This window comes from Trifolium pratense, linkage group LG7 (genome assembly GCF_020283565.1).
Source record: "Trifolium pratense cultivar HEN17-A07 linkage group LG7, ARS_RC_1.1, whole genome shotgun sequence".
Classification (NCBI taxonomy): Eukaryota; Viridiplantae; Streptophyta; class Magnoliopsida; order Fabales; family Fabaceae; genus Trifolium; species Trifolium pratense.
Window position 1 is genome coordinate 16,777,693 of NC_060065.1, and position 18,861 is coordinate 16,796,553.

The window sequence follows — 18,861 nt, forward strand, 5'->3', positions numbered from 1 at the left end:
TTTTTTTGAACAAGGAACACAAAAAGAAATTAAAGCACTCCGAATATTCAACACTAATTTCAACCATTATTTTTTTTATCTTCTAGACTCATTTTTTTGGTTACACTCTTCTAGACTCATTTTTTTCTACCTAATAAATTAATCTCTTGAAAAAAAAAAATAGTAGTGTTTAATCTTTTCTCTTATTTTTGGTTTATCTTTTCTTATTTTAACGGGTCGGGTGAAATAAAATCGACCCCTTTCACTCTCGTTGGTTCTTATTGCAGTATCGTTCATCCACTGTTCAAAACGATTCCCATTTTTCCATTGACGAAAGCAAAACAACAAAACTCGTCGCAGTAACAATCTTCGCATTCTTCCATTGACGGAAACAAAGCATCATCACCACCGCGATGCCTGAACCTCTTCTCTTCAACTTCGCCACCATAACTATTAACTATCGCTTTCTCACTTCAACTTCACGCTCTCTTCAACTCTTATTCACACCATAACTATGTTTTTCTGTCCTATTCAGTTGGTAAGTCAGCTTATCATCCTTTTGGTGCTTATTTGATTCTAATCTTTGTATATATGAATTTGTGTAAATACAAACTTGTTCTTCAGTAAATTTTTAAACTATCTTTTTGGTAAATGTTTCATATGTTAATATAAATTAGAATGCTCTGAATGTGATTGAAAAAACCTTTTAATGAAGAACGGCTAATCTCATCTTTATAGTTACCATCGTAATAGCGGGGCATCATTATAACTTTAAAACTTCAATTGTGTATGGTGAGGTTTCAAGATTTCTAAAATTTAAAATAAAATATATCTTCTCATATTGTTACTGATATTGAAATAAATGTGGATTTTCAGTCTAGTAACTTTTATTTTGTTTACTTCCTTTTGTTGAGTGTGTATATGCCAATTTGGAGGTATGAACACTAGTACTACGTATAATTTCCTTTTTATGCCGGTATCTGATACTGTGCTTCCTGTGTTCTATAATGGCAATAATCTGGTCTGATGCTGCACCATTGATGAGTATCCAATCTTTGAACTTAATCACCTTTTTAGTACCGATAAATATTTAAGTTCAGTACTGTTAGAGAAAACCAATTATCTTTTGCTTTTGTGTTCAGTTAGCAGGGACTGCAAAGTCTAGGTTTTCTGCTAAAGATTAGAGTGATCATATGGCTCTTGTTCGAGCATATGAAGGATGGAAAGAGGCTGAAAGAGAAGGATCAGCTTATGAATACTGCTGGAGAAATTTTCTTTCTGCCCAAACTCTTCAGGCAATTCATTCACTTCGAAAACAATTCAGCTTCATCTTGAAAGAAGCTGGCTTGGTAGATACAGATTCAAGCATTAATAACAAATTGAGCCATAATCAATCTCTTGTCCGTGCAGTCATATGTTCTGGACTCTTTCCTGGCATAGCATCGGTGGTGGTAAGCTATTTCTTTCTTATAATTTTATTTCAGTAGCTATGTGCTTATCTTACTAGTTGAGCCTTCGTTGTTTTATTTACTTATTCGTTTCTTTCAATGTACAGCATAGGGAGACATCCATGTCATTTAAGACAATGGACGATGGCCAGGTTTTATTATATGCAGTAAGTGACAAACCCAAATTTATTTTTCCTATCACCTTCAGTGAATTACTTCATCTATTCCGTGTTAATGTGGTTCACATTTTATGAAATATCCATTTTGCAATTCAGATTATTTTTGAGCAGCTAAATTTCATTTGAAAATGAATACTGAACTATGTCTATTACATGAAAATCATACAACATATAAATACAAAGAGAGTAAAATGAGCAATTCCTCGAGTTAAGAGAATGAAGTGTAGGTATTGCCTATTGGTAATCCTGTCTAATCTATATCTGCTGACAAAACTATGGAATATGTTAGGGAATGAATGGAAATAATATATTGAAATAATAACACTTAATTATAGTGAGCACTCATTTAGTTGGAACATGTATATTATATGTACCACCTTAGTTTCCATATTGTTCATGTTCTTCCTATTTATTAGTTTCTATGATTTTGACCAGAATTCAGTGAACTCACATTACCAGACTATTCCTTACCCATGGTTGGTTTTCGGTGAGAATGTAAAGGTAAATGCTGTTTTTATCCGTGATTCCACGGGTGTATCTGATTCAATACTGATCCTATTTGGCGGCGCTCTAAGTAATGGAATACAGGTGATTTCTTTGTCAATACATATTTTTCTTCAACTAAAAAGACAAGGCTTCTTATATTTCAGTATCAATAATATGCCTTTTTTTTCCCTCTGATGGGTTTAGGCGGGGCATCTGAAAATTTTAGATGGGTACGTCGACTTCTTTTTGGATCCTAATTTAGCTGACTGCTATTTGAAGCTTAAGGATGAACTAGATAAGCTTATCCCAAAGAAGGTTAGCAGATGTTTTCATTTACAATGATATTCCTTGTTTACTTATCGATAAAAGGCACCCTGCATGAAGTTACCTTTAACTGTGTCCAGTAGGAGCTGTTGTTTTATTTTATTTTGAATGATAGTCGATTTATAATAATGCAGCTAGAAGATCCTGGCATTGACATTCACAGGGAAGGGAAGTACTTGATGCTTGCTGTTCAGGAGTTGGTCTCAGGGGATCAGTGTGAAGGAAGATTTGTATTTGGTCGTGACAGCCGGAAGCCTAAGGCCTCTAACGACGAGAATAAATTCACAAAAGATGGGACAAACCCCAAAAGCTTGCTGCAAACACTTTTGATGCGAGCAGGGCACACCCCACCAAAATACAAAACAAGACATCTCAAGATAAATGAGTTCAGGGCATTGATAGACTTTAAAGGAATGCAATTTGTTGGCAAACCTAAAAGGAATAAGCAGCTTGCAGAAAGGGATGCTGCCATAGAGGCACTGGCTTGGTTAACTCACACCTCTGACAATACTCAACATGAAGATGATAAATCTCCTCCTGATGTTACTGACAACATGTTAAAACTCCTAGGGAAGCGTAGAAAATCAAAACAACATTTTGATTGACTTGTTATCCCTTAATGGTTTATCCCTTAGGTTAGTTTATCCCATTCTTTTATCTTCACGGATAAGTAGCTTAGCGCATTGTTGTTTAATGTATGATAGCCGAAAGAAAGAAAGACGTTCAGGAGACCCGTATGAGTTCCTCCCAAGCATTATTTGGTGGCACCGAATTTATCTTTGTGATATTAGATTTCTCTTTGTTTTCTCATTTTCTCCTTTTTTGAGGGGTTTGAAATTGTTCAGGAACCTTTAGTTAATTTAAGGCATCCAGTTTTAGCAGTTGGTTTGTACTTGAAAGGTTGATTGAATATTTTAGCAGTCTCCTTCAAGCCAAATCCAAAATCTTTTGTAACCATTATGTACACTAATGTTATATATATTTTTATTATATATCGTAGGTACAAGTTACTTAGAGCATCTTTATCCCCATATACTTATATTTGTATTGGGTATCGATCAGGAGTGGCATAGCATGTGTAATTTCTTACCGCAGCAATAAGTAAAATTAATGTATATTGTTGGGTGATCTCTATTTATGATGATTACTTAACGTGTGTTTGGTTCTGCGGCGGAGAGAATTGATTTTGGCAGAATTGATTCTGTAAAATTGATTCTGGCCAAAATTGATTTTAAGCTGAAGTGGTTTATGTTTGGATATATTCATGAAAAAGTGAGTTGAACAAAAAATTTGAGTGTAAAAATCAATTCTAGAATCATAAGCTACGATTTCTAGCTTCAAGTAGAATCAATTATGGAGGCAGAATCAATTCTACTTTTGAGAAACCAAACAAGTCAGAATCAATTCTACACGTCCAGAATCAATTCTGGATGCTCCAGAATTGAAACCAAACATACACTTATAGAATAGGAAATTTCTCATCCCGCTTAGAGGCCCCCAATTTTCAATATTATCTAGTAGCATATAATTTATAGGTTTGATCAAAATTTTGAAACGTGAGAAAGAGAAAGGGAAATAGAGAAATTAGATTTGATATGTTGACCGGTATAAGAGAAAAAGATGTGTTTAATTTATAAAAGGACAAAAGTATCCATATATATAATTTCTTATCAAAATTAATCTAAAAATGGCACATGTGGAAAAGTGAGCAAAATATGGTTCAGCCTTCCCTTTCTTCGCAAATCTAGAGAAAATGAAAAGTGGGATCCATGTTTTTAGCCTCTCTTCTCTCTTTCTCCATTCTTCCGATGGAGAGAAATGTTCCCTTTCTCACCAAACTCTCTTTCCCCAAACTCTCACCTCTCACCTCTATTTCTTTCAAAACAAACACAACATTAACATTTAACACACTAATGCAAAACCATTCAATATATCACAATTTTCATGAAATTTATGTTTCAATAAACAAGGTTTAAATGCAGTTTTACCCCATTATTTTGAAAAAAATCGGAATTTTACCTCCTATTTTAAAATCCGGAATTTTACCCCCCTATTTTAATTTTTTTTGGATTTTGCCCCCCTAAATTCTGCACAAAATCTGCTTTCGAGCCTCAAGTTCAAAGTTTCGCACATAACTCAATTTGGATCAATAATTCACCAAAATGATACCGAAATGACCGTAATCGAGTTAGCTTTCCACAGAATCAAACCAATATTTTTTAAATTTTCTACCTTAATACAATGACAAACTTAAATTTTGAATAATTTTTTTTTAAATATTTATTTCTAAATAAATTTTTTGTCTTAATATAATGACAAACTTAAATAAAATTTGATATATTTAAAGAACTAAAAACATAGTTTGACCAAAAAAAAAGAAAAACTAAAATCATATTTAACTCATTTTATTTTATCGCTACATTTTTTATTCCAAATTAAATCATATTTAATTTCTTACAAAAATAAAATCATATTTAATTTAGATTTAATCCGTTAAGATTTATTTAAAGATAAAATTTGTTTTTGTAAAAAAAAAAAAGAAAGAATAGATTCTCTGGTAGAAAAAAAGATTAGATTAGATTTGATTTAAAAGATCTTTACCAAAAAAAAAGATTTGATTTAAAAGATTAGATAAATAGATAGACATAAATAATTAGATTTGTTTTTGAAACTTGACGCCCAAGATTAGATATACATTATTAATAAGAGATTTGGAGTATCTTTCTCATTCATTCTCAACTCAAGTTTAGGGTTTCGTGCTCTGCCTCTCTTTATATTTCAAATTGCAAACATCACTCACATCACAACATTAGCGAGAAAGAATGGTTCCAATTGAAAGCTTTTCATCTGATAAAGGTATCATTTTTCTTCATATCAATTTTATGCTTATTATTGTAAAATCTTTAACATTCTTAATTTGGTTTTCGTGTACGAATCGCATAGTATCACATAAACCCAAACCCTTGATTACGTTCGTAAAAAATTTCTCATAAAAACCAATTGTTTCAAGCATTTATCTACTTGATAACAAAATATAGAGAATTTTAAAATTGAGATGTTGTGTGAGGTGAGCGCGCTGGAATTGTATATATTGTTGTTTATATGGATATTTTATAATTATTATTGTTATTGATTTCCAGATTGCTACGAGGAGTCTATTAACAGTAATACGAATTGGTCGTCCCCGAAAGATAGCAAGATTGATGAGTACTTTGAAGTGGATAGTTTAAGTGTTGCTGCAACTTCTGAGGATTGTATTCTACTATCTGTAGATGTCAATGTGACCGATATGAGGCCGGAGTCTAGTTCGATAGGGCCTTTGAAAGGAACATCATCAAGGAAAAGGAACATAGTGGTGGAGAAGTGTTCTGATGTTCCTGCTACATTGGTTGTAGATATTCCCAGTAACCCTTCCAAAAGACTGAGGTAATTGTTATTTTCTAGCAAATTATAGGGAATTGATCAATGCTAATCTTTAAAGTTGTTGATTCTATCTTTTGATTTTTCAATTATATTATTATTATTATTATTATAATAGTAATCTATCTAAATTAATCCATTAATATGTATGGTGTCTGTGTTGTGTCTGGTGTTTGTGTCAGATGCGGTGCTTCGTATGTTTTAATTGCATTGGGTGATTATTTTGTCACATAAGCTTATTTTTTTATCTTCTTTGATGGTTTCACAGGTGGATCAATGGTGTTGATCAATCTAATGATGAAAATTCATGCGCTAAACTTGAAACTGAAGCTTCCCTAATTCTTGCAAAGCCGAATTTGAAAGGCAGGGTTGATAAAGTTAATGCATGGTTGTCTCATTTAGATCTGAAAAGAAATTTATCAAGCATAGGAAACTATAATGTCATTGGCCGTCCAAAGGCTTTTGAATCATCGAATTGGATTCATTCGAAGACAAATATAGCACGAGATGTTGAATTAGTCAAGAAAAAAATTTCTAGAAAAATGAAAGAAAGCCAGATACGCGAAAGGCAGTGGAGAAGGCTACTTCATATGCAACTAGAAGATAAACTTAATTTGGAAAAAGAAATTGAGATCAAAGAGGCTGATTTTGTAGAAGGGTACAAAATAGAGTTGGCATTATTTCAAAAGTTTCATGTGTTAACAAAAGAAGTGCTCAATAATTCCAATAGTAAACATCATAGAAGACTTGCAGAACTGAAAAGGAAGCATCAAGTATGTCTTCAGGATCTTGAGACTAAGCAGTTAGAAACAAGGCAGAAATTCAAAGAGATTCTTAGGCGCAATTAGCTTCCACGAATGTTTCACCTTTGTGCGATGATCAAGTTCGTAGTGTATCGGAAAGAATGATTGAAGAATCTATCTTCATCTTTGACATTTAGGATTGAATTCAATTATTTGTGCAGTACAATTTATAACATTTTGTGTGAAAGTTGACATATTTTGTATTGTTCCATTTTGAATTGTTAATATATAACTATTCTTTCACTTCATATGATATTATTGTAAAACAAATATAAGCATATAAAAAGAAAAGATGTTTTTGGATTCGTCTTAATGAATATTTTTAAAATATCAAATTATTATGTGATGAAGATATTAATCGTCAAAAATATTCATTTGACATGCATAAAATAGTCAACTAAATCACTTACTTAGGATATAGTATATTCCCATATTTTGTAAATGCATCCAACTAAGGTATTTCACTTAAGTCCTATAACTTTGTTTTTTATTAAAAATAAAAGATATTCATTAATTCAAATTGGTAGAGTAAATTAGATTAAAGTACAAATTCAATACCACTAAAAACGAAAAGAATGAAATCAATGAATCTACGAAGAAAGAAGATGAAGAAAACTTAGAAAGAAAGAGAAGCTTATCTCTCTAATAATTAGGGCCGGCTAACATGAACTTTTAATCTTAACTTAACTTCGAGATAAATGACTATAAAAAAGTGAATAAATGTTTAAGGTAAAATTAAATATTTTCTCTTAACACTTTATTTAATAATAAAATCTCAGTATTAAAACCCATAAACTTGTGCCTCTGAGCTTAGTTCAATTGGTAGAGACATTCAATTATATATAAAAAACCCGAAGGTACGAACTCAAACATCCCATTTATTCACTTTAAAAAGTAAAATTTCTAGCCACAAAAGTATGTCACAGAAGAAAAAAACGAATAAACTTAAATTAATTGACAAAAGACGGTGCATCGGGACCACATCACATTAAAAAAATTGTTAAATTTTACTCCCTTCGTCCCAAAATTTAAGAGCTAGTTTGACTAATGCACGTATGTCAACGCACAATTTTGATCACTAATATCTTTAATTTTCTATTAGTAAAAATTATAAAAACTTGATATTTTGAAAATACTCATAAAACAAATTAAACAAGATCTTATACACTAATATTTGTATCTATATATTATTAAAAAAATATGGTGAAAACTAGATGAATAAATAGTGTCATTTAGTCAAAGTAACTCTCAGACGGATGAAATAATTATTAAACTATGTGGAAAAAATAAAAAAATAAAATAGTGGCAAAAAAAGAAATTTGCTGACTATTGTTGAATGAATTGGTAAGCAAGTGTTGAAGTTGGATAACCTTCCCCATCGTCATCAATGGCTCTCTCTTCTCCTCAACTTTCCCTATTTCCATTCTCTCGTTTAACCCAATTCAACACTTGTTGTTCTTACACTTTCATCACCCACACTTCCCAAACCGTTACTTCACGCCAATTTATTCGCAACAACTTCTCTCTTTCTCTCACAAAACAACAACCAACTCCATCCTTCATAATAACCGCTTCTTCTTCCACTAAAACTCTTCCCATGCTTGCTCCTTACAATGTTTTGATTACTGGCTCAACCAAAGGTTTTCTTTTTTTTTAATTCAAATTTAATTATTGCTATTTTTTCTTGTTCAAACAGCACACTCTGTAACACACGACACTGACACATATGATTATATTCAAATTTTTACAAGTGTGATAGATGATTTGCCTAATGTCACTGACACATGTGATTAAAGTTCAATTTTTTACTAGTGTCACATGTTTGTGTTAGTGTTAGTGTCGTGTTTGGTGTTGGTGTATGTGTCAATGTTTCATACCTCACATTGTAAGTGTTGAAATGGGGAATTGACTAGTGTCGTAGTGTTAGGATACTGATGCATGTGATTACATTCAATTTTTTTAACAGTGTGATAGAAGATTTGTTCAATGTCGTAGTGTCACGATACTGACACATGTGATTAAAGTTCAATTTTTTACTAGCATCACATGTTTGTGTTACTGTCGTGTCTGGTGTTGGTGTATGTGTAAGTGCTTTATCCCTCATACTGTGTAAGTGTTGAAATGGGGAATTGCGGGTTTGAACCTGCATCTAACATATTTAATGTCACTACAATTACTATATGAATTGAACTTATGGGACAAATATTGGTGTTATTATGTGATGATTGAATGAAAGTGAAGTTTAATTGCTAATTTAAACAATTAGCTCAAATCATTTCAATTTGTTTCGATAATTAGGTTGAATAATTTTTTCTATGGTTTAGGGATTGGGTATGCTTTAGCAAAAGAGTTTTTAAAAGCAGGGGACAATGTCTTGATTTGCTCTAGATCAGGTGAGGATAAACAAACTCTTGATATTTCAATGTTTCAGATATGCTATTTGTTTATTTCATGCTATATATTTCAATATCACTGCCATTTCTGTTAATTTTCGCTTAATTCCTTTATGTTGAAGTTTTGGGTTTTAGATAAGATAGGGAGAAGAATGAAAAGAAATATGATTTTGGTGTAATATAATTGATAATGATTTGATACTAACTTGGTTGCTGCATTTGTTTTCAACCCATAATGTGTATCTTGTTAGTTTAGTAATAATCTGCATTAACTCAGTTATAGTTGAGAATAAAAACGAGGATAATTAATCAATCAGTAGCTGAGAAAAAATGACCATTAAACTTATAAGTTGCTTCTCCATTAAAATAATCATTTGCTAATAGGGATACATAGGGAGAAGAATGAAAATAAATATGATTTTGGTGTAATATGGTTGATAATGATTTGTTACTAACTTGATTTAAAAATTTAAACACTAATCGCTATTTATAGGAATACATAGACTAAAACCTAATTACATAGGGAAATCCGGTGTTTCTCATATTAGTCGATCCTTTGGGCCAGATACTGAGTCTTCAAAAAAAAAAAAGTAATCAGGGAATCTAGTCAAATAATCATTTATATGGATTATGCTTTCTCTTTTATTTACCTTATGACTTGTGGCTGGGATTTCAGCCTTATTTATCTGATTCCTATGGCTTTGATTTTCTTTTTATATGTCTCGGTACTCATTTAAAGATGAAAGGGTAGAGACTGCTGTCAAGGGCTTGAGAGAAGAATTTGGGGAGCAGCATGTGTGGGTACCTCCTCTTGAACTTCTTTCTTAGTAGAAACCCATCTATGATCAATCAATATATAGATGACTTTTGCGTTCTCATGCTCACATTTGGTTTCTTGCAGGGCACTCCATGTGATGTCAGAAACGGAGAGGATGTGAAGAAATTAGTTTCGTTTGCTAAAGAAAAACTGAAATACATTGATATATGGGTACTAATGTCTGATTTCTCTTTCCTGTTGCAATTGTTTATTTTGCATATATGGGTAGAAATTTTTTGCTAGGATTTAATTTAAATTGGATCATATTGTTAAAGTCGTGGTCTGATCAACTATGTAAGCTCATGTTCTTACCAAAGTTCTCACCATCTTATTTTTGTAGTTAGATTCACAATCATCTTCACTTACACCTAGCATTAAGCATTTTCCTTCCATCTATTCTTTCCCTTCAACTCTTCATTCTTCCGCTATTTATAATTCGACATTTTCTGGCAGCTATACCATTGTTGTCGATTATTGGCCTTGGTGGATTGCGGTGACGGATTTTTTACCACCATCATGGCTTAGTTGTGAACGATTGCAGCGCCATGGCATTTTATGGTGGCTTAAAATGGTGATGAACTTTTGGCTTTCTGCCATGGCCGTCATGTGCAATCAATTACACGAAGCTATACCAATTTTTCATTTGTTTCAACCCCCTTATTTTATTGAATGTGTTTGTTAAAGTATATAGGACTGATCTCTTTATTTCTCTCCCTATGTTGAGAATGGTGTAGATCAATAATGCTGGATCGAATGCATATAGCTACAAGCCACTTGCTGAAGCATCAGATGAGGATCTTATGTGAGCCACAATAGACCTTTCACCTTAAATGTCATTTTTACATTTTATTTTTCTTTAAAATTCTCAAATCTGTGCATGCAGTGAGGTGGTTACAACAAACACACTTGGCTTGATGATATGCTGTCGAGAGGTAAAATATATTCTCACGTAAGAAGCACTGTAAATAAAGTAGGTGCTCCGTTATGCATGGATGTTTAGTTTCTATTTAGGCAATAAAGCTGATGGGGAACCAACCTCGCGGAGGTCATATTTTCAATATTGATGGAGCAGGTTCAGATGGAAGACCAACTCCCAGGTACTTGTTGACATTATTGTACTACTACGTAATTAGTTGATTGGTGCAATGTCCTGGTTATACTATAAGATTGTTGCGGTTTATCTATTATTGTCTTCTAGGATAGAGTCAAATTAGACGTTTATATTAATGAGTGTAAACTGCTTCATGTGCTCTACAAATCTAAAAGGAACGAGGGATTTACTTTTATTTGGTTTGCACTATGATGTAGTTATCAACATCACAAAAAATAGTTTGCAAAATTCAATAATCAGCCACTATTGGCATACCAAATCATCTTTGGTCGATCATTTGGTTAACCATGAAATATGAATCAGTCTTTTTTGGTCCAAATGATTTTACTAGCATTTTGATGAAAGTCATAGATCATGAGTTCTTTCTTCAGTTTAATAATTGCTTATATTCTTTACCTATGAAGCACGGACACGACACAAACACGTTGACACCGATAATAATTTGAGAAATGACATAATTCAATGTAATCATAGTGTCGGTGATGGACACTGTCGCATGTCCGACACCGGGACACGCTTAATCCGAGCAGTGTCCGTACTTCATAGTTCTTTACCAATATTTGCAAAGCCCAAGAGTTGTTATTTTGTGGGTGGTGTCAATTGAAAGGTAGTTCTTGCATGAAATCCATAAATGCACCTTAGGTTCCACTATATAATATAATCTTTATGAATAGTCTTATACATTCCATGGGGAAAATCCTTGATTTCTTCCCTTTTTTAGGTTTGCTGCATATGGAGCAACAAAGAGAAGTGTGGTGCATTTAACAAAGTCATTACAGGTTGAAGTTTTAGATTTAAAATGTTAGCTAATTGCATCCATTTCCTAATTTATGTAAACTCATATAATAACGTATGATCAAATCTGTGTGTATACAAAGGAATGAGGGAAATTAGGAAAATCTCAACAAATCTTTTTAAGTAATCAATTCAGCTAGCTAACTTTTCTTTGACGTTTATCATTGATTCTTGCTTTCTTTGACTGCTACCTGTGATTATAAATGTAAGACTCAACTCAGTTATCAGCTTGATCATGATAAGAAAAGAAAAATTTAGTCCGGCAAAAATATCTCTTATTTTTCCTTATTCATTGTTTTTCTGTAAGAAAAAACTAGCAGATACTTTTTACGCATGTAACATGGTTAAGAAAAAACTAAAGAATAATTGGAATTATGTGTTAGGCAGCTTACTTAGTTGACCTGCAATGCCAGATAATATCTGTTATAGTATAGCATGTTACAATATTCCGCAAAACTATTTTCCTTCTTTCTGTATAGTGGATTGACATTTCTAGCCATTCATCAAAGCTTTATATTAGATGTATCACATATGAGATGTTTGGCGCTCAGAATTGCACACCAGTTGAGCAGAGTTTCACAGTTTTCCTTGTGTAGTGTGCATCTTTAGTGAAACAGTTTTCTTGAAATTTGACAGGCAGAATTGCAGATGCAAGATGTGAAAAATGTCATGGTTCACAATCTTTCGGTATGTTTTGACTTATTTATCTTTTGATATCATAGGCTTATATCCACCTGGATATTAAAACTTGTGTCTTCTATAATATAAGCTTTGTTATAGTTATATGTTCATATGATAAATTTAATAAACCTGGCTGCAAATAATAAGTAATTTGACATGTTTTTTGTTGTGCTGAGTGATTCAAGTCCATATTACTGTATTTAGAACTGATGAACCCCTTGACATTTACAGCCACATTTTCTGAGTTATAGGCTTAGATATGCTCGATTTGTAATGAACGTATGCATACTTATTACCATATACATTCTGAATAAACTTGTTAGCAATGATAAAAACCTCCATGATTTTCCAACTAGGTGAACTAGTGATATTAGTCTCATCCATTAAAACATGAAGCTCCTGTTTGGTATCATAAAATGCTCTGTTTTTTATATTAATATCAATTACAACACTGCCACCACCTTATTTCAATTTGTTTCCTGTTTTGAAAGATCAGTCATTTTATAACTGTCTCCGAGAGTATTTGAACTTTGTCCCTTGAAGTTACGAGGTCAAACTCTTACTACTAAGCTGACACCTCAAATCTTTGGAAACAAAGATGATAGTTTTGTAATTTAAGTGAAAACAAAATATGTTCTCTCAAACCTAACAAAGTCTAATGTTGAAAAAACTTAGTAATGCAAATTATGATTTGATCCATCTAAAGTGAGGAGTGCACTTTTGGAGACAAATTGCAGAGTTTTAGTCATTGATTGGAAAATCAATGATTGATAAATATTATGACAAATACACACATATAACAAATATGAAGTTCTTAAAATCTCAACCGTGGATTTGTCATCAACAGGCATAAATAACTCTCACTGTAACATCCCCCATTGTGGAGTTAAGCCAAACTAGCAAATTAAGCTTGATTTGTTCTTCTGGATCCCTGATCAATAGAAAGGCAACACATCTACAAAGAAACAATGAAATAGTTAGATTTTTTAGTGACATAAATCATAGTCTATATTACTCTATTATATGCTGATTTTCTACTAAATCAAAATGGTATTATGTACTGGTCTTTTAGAAACTTACTTAAATTATATCTATTAGAAAATTTAAAATTGATTCACAAATTCTTCAAAAAAGAGAATTGATTCACAATGTGGCCAACCCTTCCCTGTAGCTGGAGCACATCATTGTGCGAGCTTTGTATCACCAAGTTGCCCTTTATATCGTGTTATTTGGTGGCAATCCTGTTGCAGATTTTTCATCCCTTGAACAATACCGTGGTTTTGAGGATCTTACTCAAATTATAAAGAACAGATCATACTTGAGAATAATGCGCTGTATATGCAGCTCATGCGAGGAAACACATGGAATTTGATTTCCTGAAAAGTTGAGTGGCTTACTGCCCTTAACTATTAACTTTAATTAGTCATGTGAGCTCAATAGATGCAATGTTAAAGAAAATAAATCTAGAAGAAGAAAAATACCTTTGTGCATGAGCTTGGTTGATATAATTCTTAAAAGGAGAAAGCTTTGAAGAAAACTTGGTCTCGCTACATTAAAGAGAATTATGGTATTAGATCTAAGTGGAAGCTTAAAAATGTGGACAATTATCAAAACCAAATACTTCTAACCGCAATCCATTGCCGGAAAAAGTTATAATTTCTTAAACCTATGTCACTTGCATGTTTCCTTATTAATTTATGGCCTTTTTAGTGTATTCTAATATTTATGCTATTTAATGTTTCACCTTAAAGACCACTTAACAAAGCACATCAAGATGAAATTCCTGTAAAGCTTTAATGGTTGATGCGCTGTTGTTTCATCTCAACTGTTAAGATTTGTTTTCTTATTTTTTACCCCTTTATTTGTGCTGTTGCAGCCAGGGATGGTTACAACGGATCTTCTCATGTCTGGCGCCAATACAAAACAGGTAAATATGCAACTATCTTATAATAAGGACCAGATGGAGTAGTTTCTGCTTAGTTATTTTGACTGATTGACTTCTTTCTTCTTTGCAGGCAAAGTTTTTCATAAATGTCTTGGCTGAACCAGCTGAAGTGGTAAGATTTTCATAGCAAGGAATGGTGGTCGTCTGGTCGATAAACATGCTAACATTTTGTCCTATAGCATTCCATCAAATCATTTTATAGCTTTTATGAATAACATCATTAAAATAAACTCAAGTGGAAAAATGGCATAGACTAATCCGTAAAATAAGTGAAATTCTTCACGGGTTACTTGCATGATTCAACTCTTAAGCTGTTAAGTGAAAGAACATTATTACATTTGTAACATGTCTGAGATGATTTGCAGGTTGCAGAATACTTAGTTCCAAACATTAGATCTATCCCTACCAACAGATCAATGAAGCCAACATACATCCGATTCCTCACGGGATTGAAAGCCTATTCCCAAATATTCTCAGTTAAGAAAAAGCCTAATTTTCAGTAGTCTAAATCTCATACTTCAATGCATCGTCACATTAGTTCAACCGTGTGCATGTCCTAAATTTTCATGTATCATGAACTAGTGACCATAACATAATCCAGAGACCAGGATTGAGTAAAGTCAGAATTTTGCTGCAGTCATGCAAGCAGGTATTTGTGGCCGTCTGATCAAAATCTGACGGTCCTGATTTAACTAGTGTTTTTAGAATGAAAATAAGATATACATTTTTAAACTGTCCGATCTTGACCGAACAGCTACAACTACAAACGCAATGATTGCATGACTGCACAGAAAAACGACATTATCTAATCCATTTCCATAATCTAGCATTTGTATCATGTTCATAACTCAATGCCTTCTATGCTGTTACCGTACAGAGATTTGCATTTGGGGCAAGGAGGAACCGGTACATCATTGAAGATTGAACAACATAAAAATAGGTGCCATGTTCAATTTTTATCAGCCCCTTTTATGATTTTCTCTTTTATTTTTCTCCTTTTGGTAAACCTGAAATGAAGGTGCTAACTCGGTGCTCTTTGGTAAGAGCTTAACCTTGTAACTTTAAAGTGCTGAGTTCGAATCTTGTTAGGACAATTTTAAAATAACCATTAGTATCACGTTAATTGATAAAAATAAAGCTGAAATTGACATTATTATTATTATTATTATTATTATTATTAGGGTCTTGTTAACATGTGCCCTAAGGGCACATGTTAAGATATACCAAAATAGAAATTCAACATTTAATGATACAAGAAATTTAATGCTTTAAAAGTCAAAATGCACAAATTAGCATTTAATACTTTCTATTTTTGCTTCCTTAACATGTGCCTTAAGGGCACAAGTTAACATTCTCCTTATTATTATTATTATTATTATTATTACTACTACTCCGTGAAAACATATTTGCTCTAAGTGGTGACAAGATTCTTTACATTAATGAACCGACTTCAACTCATTAAATGAACTAATGCATGAATAAAGAGAAATTTTCATTAAATGTTGCTAAATTGAAGACAAGTTTTCATTAAATGTTCCTCAATTGAAGACAAATTTTCATTAATTTAAATGCTCCAAAAATAAGTCACGGGTGAAATTTTCAGTGACAAACTGGGAAAAGGAACAATAGTACAGTATCATTTTCTGGTAAATTTCAAGATTCCTCAATCACTGAAATGTGGGTCTTCCTTTCTGGGAAAAGGAACACTAGTATCATTTTCTGGACATGTAATTTGATGGCTAAGCCAAATGATGATTTAAAAAATTAAGCAGACTATAATTATTTATAGTTTTTGTTTTGGTACGCACTATATCAAGTTTTGTGCTGGATTTTTATGTTAAAAATGTAATTGTTTTTTTAAAAAAAGGAGTTGGAGGTCTTAGGAAGGGTGTATTTATGATGAGCTATATTGGTTAATGGTTATTCCCTCCGTCTCAAAATTATTGTCACAATTTGATTGTGTGCACTATTCATACAAACTATTTTGACCATATTTTTTTACTAATGTATAAAGATAAATATTAGCATATGAGATCTTGTTAGATTTATCTCGATGAGTACTATCAAAATATCAATTTTTCATAATTTTTAATAATATACAACTAAAAATAGTAATGATCAAAGTTGTGCATCGACAAGTGTGCAGTAGTAAAATGTGATAATTATTTTAGAACGGATGGAGTATGTTTTTATATTTTATTTCCTGATCTAATATCTTAGTGGTTAAACCGACACAATATAAATATTTTATGTGATGTCATTTCTACTGCGCTTCATTTCAATAACTGATAGTAAAAAAAAATGGACAATTGAGATGATAGACTAGTAGTAGAGCTGTTAAAATGGGCCGGACTAATGGGCCGGCCCATTAGCCCACAGTCTTGGGCGGATTGAGCCTAAGAAAAGATATTTTCTCTTCCCACCCCCTATGAATCTTTTATCCCCCTTGAATTTCCAATTTTGTCCTTGAAAAAACTTCGGTTCGTAGAAACCGAAGTTTTTTTTTTGCCTTGAAAACAAATTTCGGTTTCTAAAAACCGAAATTTACTTTGAATTTGCACTAGAAAAATTTTGGTTTCTACGAACCGAATGTTTCTGCAAGGGCAAAATTGGAATATTGGGGGGTATAAAAGATTCATGGGAGGGGGGAAGAGAAAATATCCTAAGAAAACCTAGCTCAAATGAAATTCGGGCCGGGCTAGCTCAATGGCTTAGAACCGGTCCATTATCGAAAAAATTATGTCACTTTTGTAAAAGTAATATTAATAAAAAACATAAAAATTATTTCATCAAATTGAAAAGTTATTATAAAAAATATAGTTAAATGCTTAAGCATAATAAAAAAAAAATCATATTTACCTAAAACTTTTTAAAAATTTGAGTTTATAATTTATTAATTTGATTTAATTTCTTTTATAAGAATTAAACTTGAGTTTAATTGATAACTAGTGCTGATGTATAAATTATTTACACTTGCATACAATTGTATCTCAACAAAATTGATAATTACAAGGAACTGATACATCAAAATCATGTAAAAAAAATCGGATAAATGAGAAAAAATAAAATAAAATTAGACGGACCGACCCATTAGCCCACATGATCCATACGACTAGCTCAATAATATTTGGACCGGTCCAAGTTAGTCCATATATATCGTCTGATCCACCGGGTCGGACCAGCCCATTTTACCGCTCTAGCAGTACATACAGCAGGATGAGTCGGCATATAGGCATGTAGCTGGTTTATATAGCTTTTCTTCTTTTCATTTACTACTAGTCCCACACCCGTGCGATGCACGGGTGTTATGCGATATTTTATATTATAATGTTGAAAAATCATTCGTATAAATTGAAACAATAAGTATTATGAAAATTATAATAATAACATCAATAAAAACAAAATAATAATAATAATAATAATAAAGTGATGTTCCTTAAAAAAATATAATAAAGTGATGTAAATATAAGATAGATATTAAAGATGTGTTTATACATTTCGAAAAGATTACAATGGATCCTATTGCATCTACCAAAATAAGTTGGTAATCCATAAATTGTCATGTCACTATGAAAACGGTTTATGGTCATACTCATACACTGTGGTTAGATTAGTGGTTGCACAACTATATAGGAATTATATATATCGATACTTATACATTTAAAAAACTTATTTATACATCAGATTTGAAGTTACTTTGGTATCTTCTTCATTAACATTGATTAGCAATATCTTTAACTCATTCTTCAAAATAACTATGGAAATGACAACATATAATTGACCATGGAAAACAATCGATGTTGAAACATAAGTTTTTATTTATATTATAAATCTTATTGGAGGATTCTGAGTTGGATAAACTACTTTATTATCTCTTACAAAAAAACTACTGTATTATCGAATTTGACATTTATATTAATTTGAAACTTATTGGAGCAAAAATAAATCAACTTAACTCATACTCAAATATCGAATATGATAAAAATCATACAGGACATAACAACCATTAGTAAACTTTATTTTATCTATTTTTTTTACTAACATTAGAAAGTAGTCCTGACAATCGACCAACTCCTTATATTTATAAAGATTGGACAAAAGATTATTAGCAAAAACATTAACCTTTTTGAAAAAAAAAAACAATAAAATACAAAAAATAATAAAATGAACAAAAAAATGTAAATGAATAATAACCCAAAATAATAATAATAATAATAATAATAATAATAATAATAATAATAATAATAATAATAATTACAATTAGTACCCCACATTAAATGAATGTAAGTGGATGATATGGCTAAATGAAAAGTTTTCATTGGTTTGTGGATTAGGGTTTAGATAGACAATTCCACAACTATCTAGGATTTATATATATAGATTGAGTGTATATTAAAAAGTCATAAGTTTATAAATGTAGAATATGAAAAGTATAGAGATGAAATAATAAAATAATAATAAATAATAATAATAATAATAA

At 31.7% G+C, this 18,861-nt stretch overlaps 3 protein-coding genes across 3 annotated transcripts; all 3 read left to right on the top strand.

Moving 5' to 3' along the window:
* Window positions 1–235: 235 nt before the first annotated feature.
* On the top strand, window positions 236–3,428 carry LOC123894490 (DExH-box ATP-dependent RNA helicase DExH3). The gene is made up of 6 exons (XM_045944503.1): window positions 236–517; window positions 1,122–1,430; window positions 1,535–1,594; window positions 2,042–2,194; window positions 2,297–2,407; window positions 2,551–3,428. The coding sequence occupies exons 2-6, from the start codon at window positions 1,173–1,175 to the stop codon at window positions 3,019–3,021; spliced, it is 1,053 nt and encodes a 350-aa protein (XP_045800459.1). The 5' UTR covers window positions 236–517; window positions 1,122–1,172; the 3' UTR covers window positions 3,022–3,428.
* A 1,680-nt stretch (window positions 3,429–5,108) lies between these two features.
* On the top strand, window positions 5,109–6,949 carry LOC123894491. The gene is made up of 3 exons (XM_045944504.1): window positions 5,109–5,272; window positions 5,557–5,842; window positions 6,105–6,949. The coding sequence occupies exons 1-3, from the start codon at window positions 5,239–5,241 to the stop codon at window positions 6,682–6,684; spliced, it is 900 nt and encodes a 299-aa protein (XP_045800460.1). The 5' UTR covers window positions 5,109–5,238; the 3' UTR covers window positions 6,685–6,949.
* A 999-nt stretch (window positions 6,950–7,948) lies between these two features.
* LOC123894492 (chlorophyll(ide) b reductase NOL, chloroplastic) lies at window positions 7,949–15,534 on the top strand. Its single transcript, XM_045944505.1, has 13 exons — window positions 7,949–8,279; window positions 8,964–9,032; window positions 9,772–9,833; window positions 9,934–10,020; window positions 10,584–10,651; window positions 10,733–10,781; window positions 10,861–10,946; window positions 11,682–11,739; window positions 12,392–12,442; window positions 14,313–14,363; window positions 14,452–14,493; window positions 14,747–14,857; window positions 15,259–15,534. Exons 1-13 carry the CDS (start codon window positions 8,027–8,029, stop codon window positions 15,304–15,306), a joined length of 1,035 nt encoding a protein of 344 aa, XP_045800461.1. The 5' UTR covers window positions 7,949–8,026; the 3' UTR covers window positions 15,307–15,534.
* Window positions 15,535–18,861: the final 3,327 nt, after the last annotated feature.

Coding starts and splice junctions, on each gene's coding strand:
- LOC123894491 (XM_045944504.1), top strand. CDS start 5,239: ATGGTTCCAATTGAAAGCTTTTCATCTGATAAAG. Junction 5,273..5,556: donor AAGCTTTTCATCTGATAAAG/GTATCATTTTTC, acceptor ATTGATTTCCAG/ATTGCTACGAGGAGTCTATT. Junction 5,843..6,104: donor AACCCTTCCAAAAGACTGAG/GTAATTGTTATT, acceptor ATGGTTTCACAG/GTGGATCAATGGTGTTGATC.
- LOC123894490 (XM_045944503.1), top strand. CDS start 1,173: ATGGCTCTTGTTCGAGCATATGAAGGATGGAAAGAGGCTGAAAGAGAA. Junction 1,431..1,534: donor CTGGCATAGCATCGGTGGTG/GTAAGCTATTTC, acceptor TTCAATGTACAG/CATAGGGAGACATCCATGTC. Junction 1,595..2,041: donor GCCAGGTTTTATTATATGCA/GTAAGTGACAAA, acceptor GATTTTGACCAG/AATTCAGTGAACTCACATTA.
- LOC123894492 (XM_045944505.1), top strand. CDS start 8,027: ATGGCTCTCTCTTCTCCTCAACTTTCCCTATTTCCATTCTCTCGTTTA. Junction 10,782..10,860: donor TGATGATATGCTGTCGAGAG/GTAAAATATATT, acceptor GTTTCTATTTAG/GCAATAAAGCTGATGGGGAA. Junction 10,947..11,681: donor GATGGAAGACCAACTCCCAG/GTACTTGTTGAC, acceptor TCCCTTTTTTAG/GTTTGCTGCATATGGAGCAA.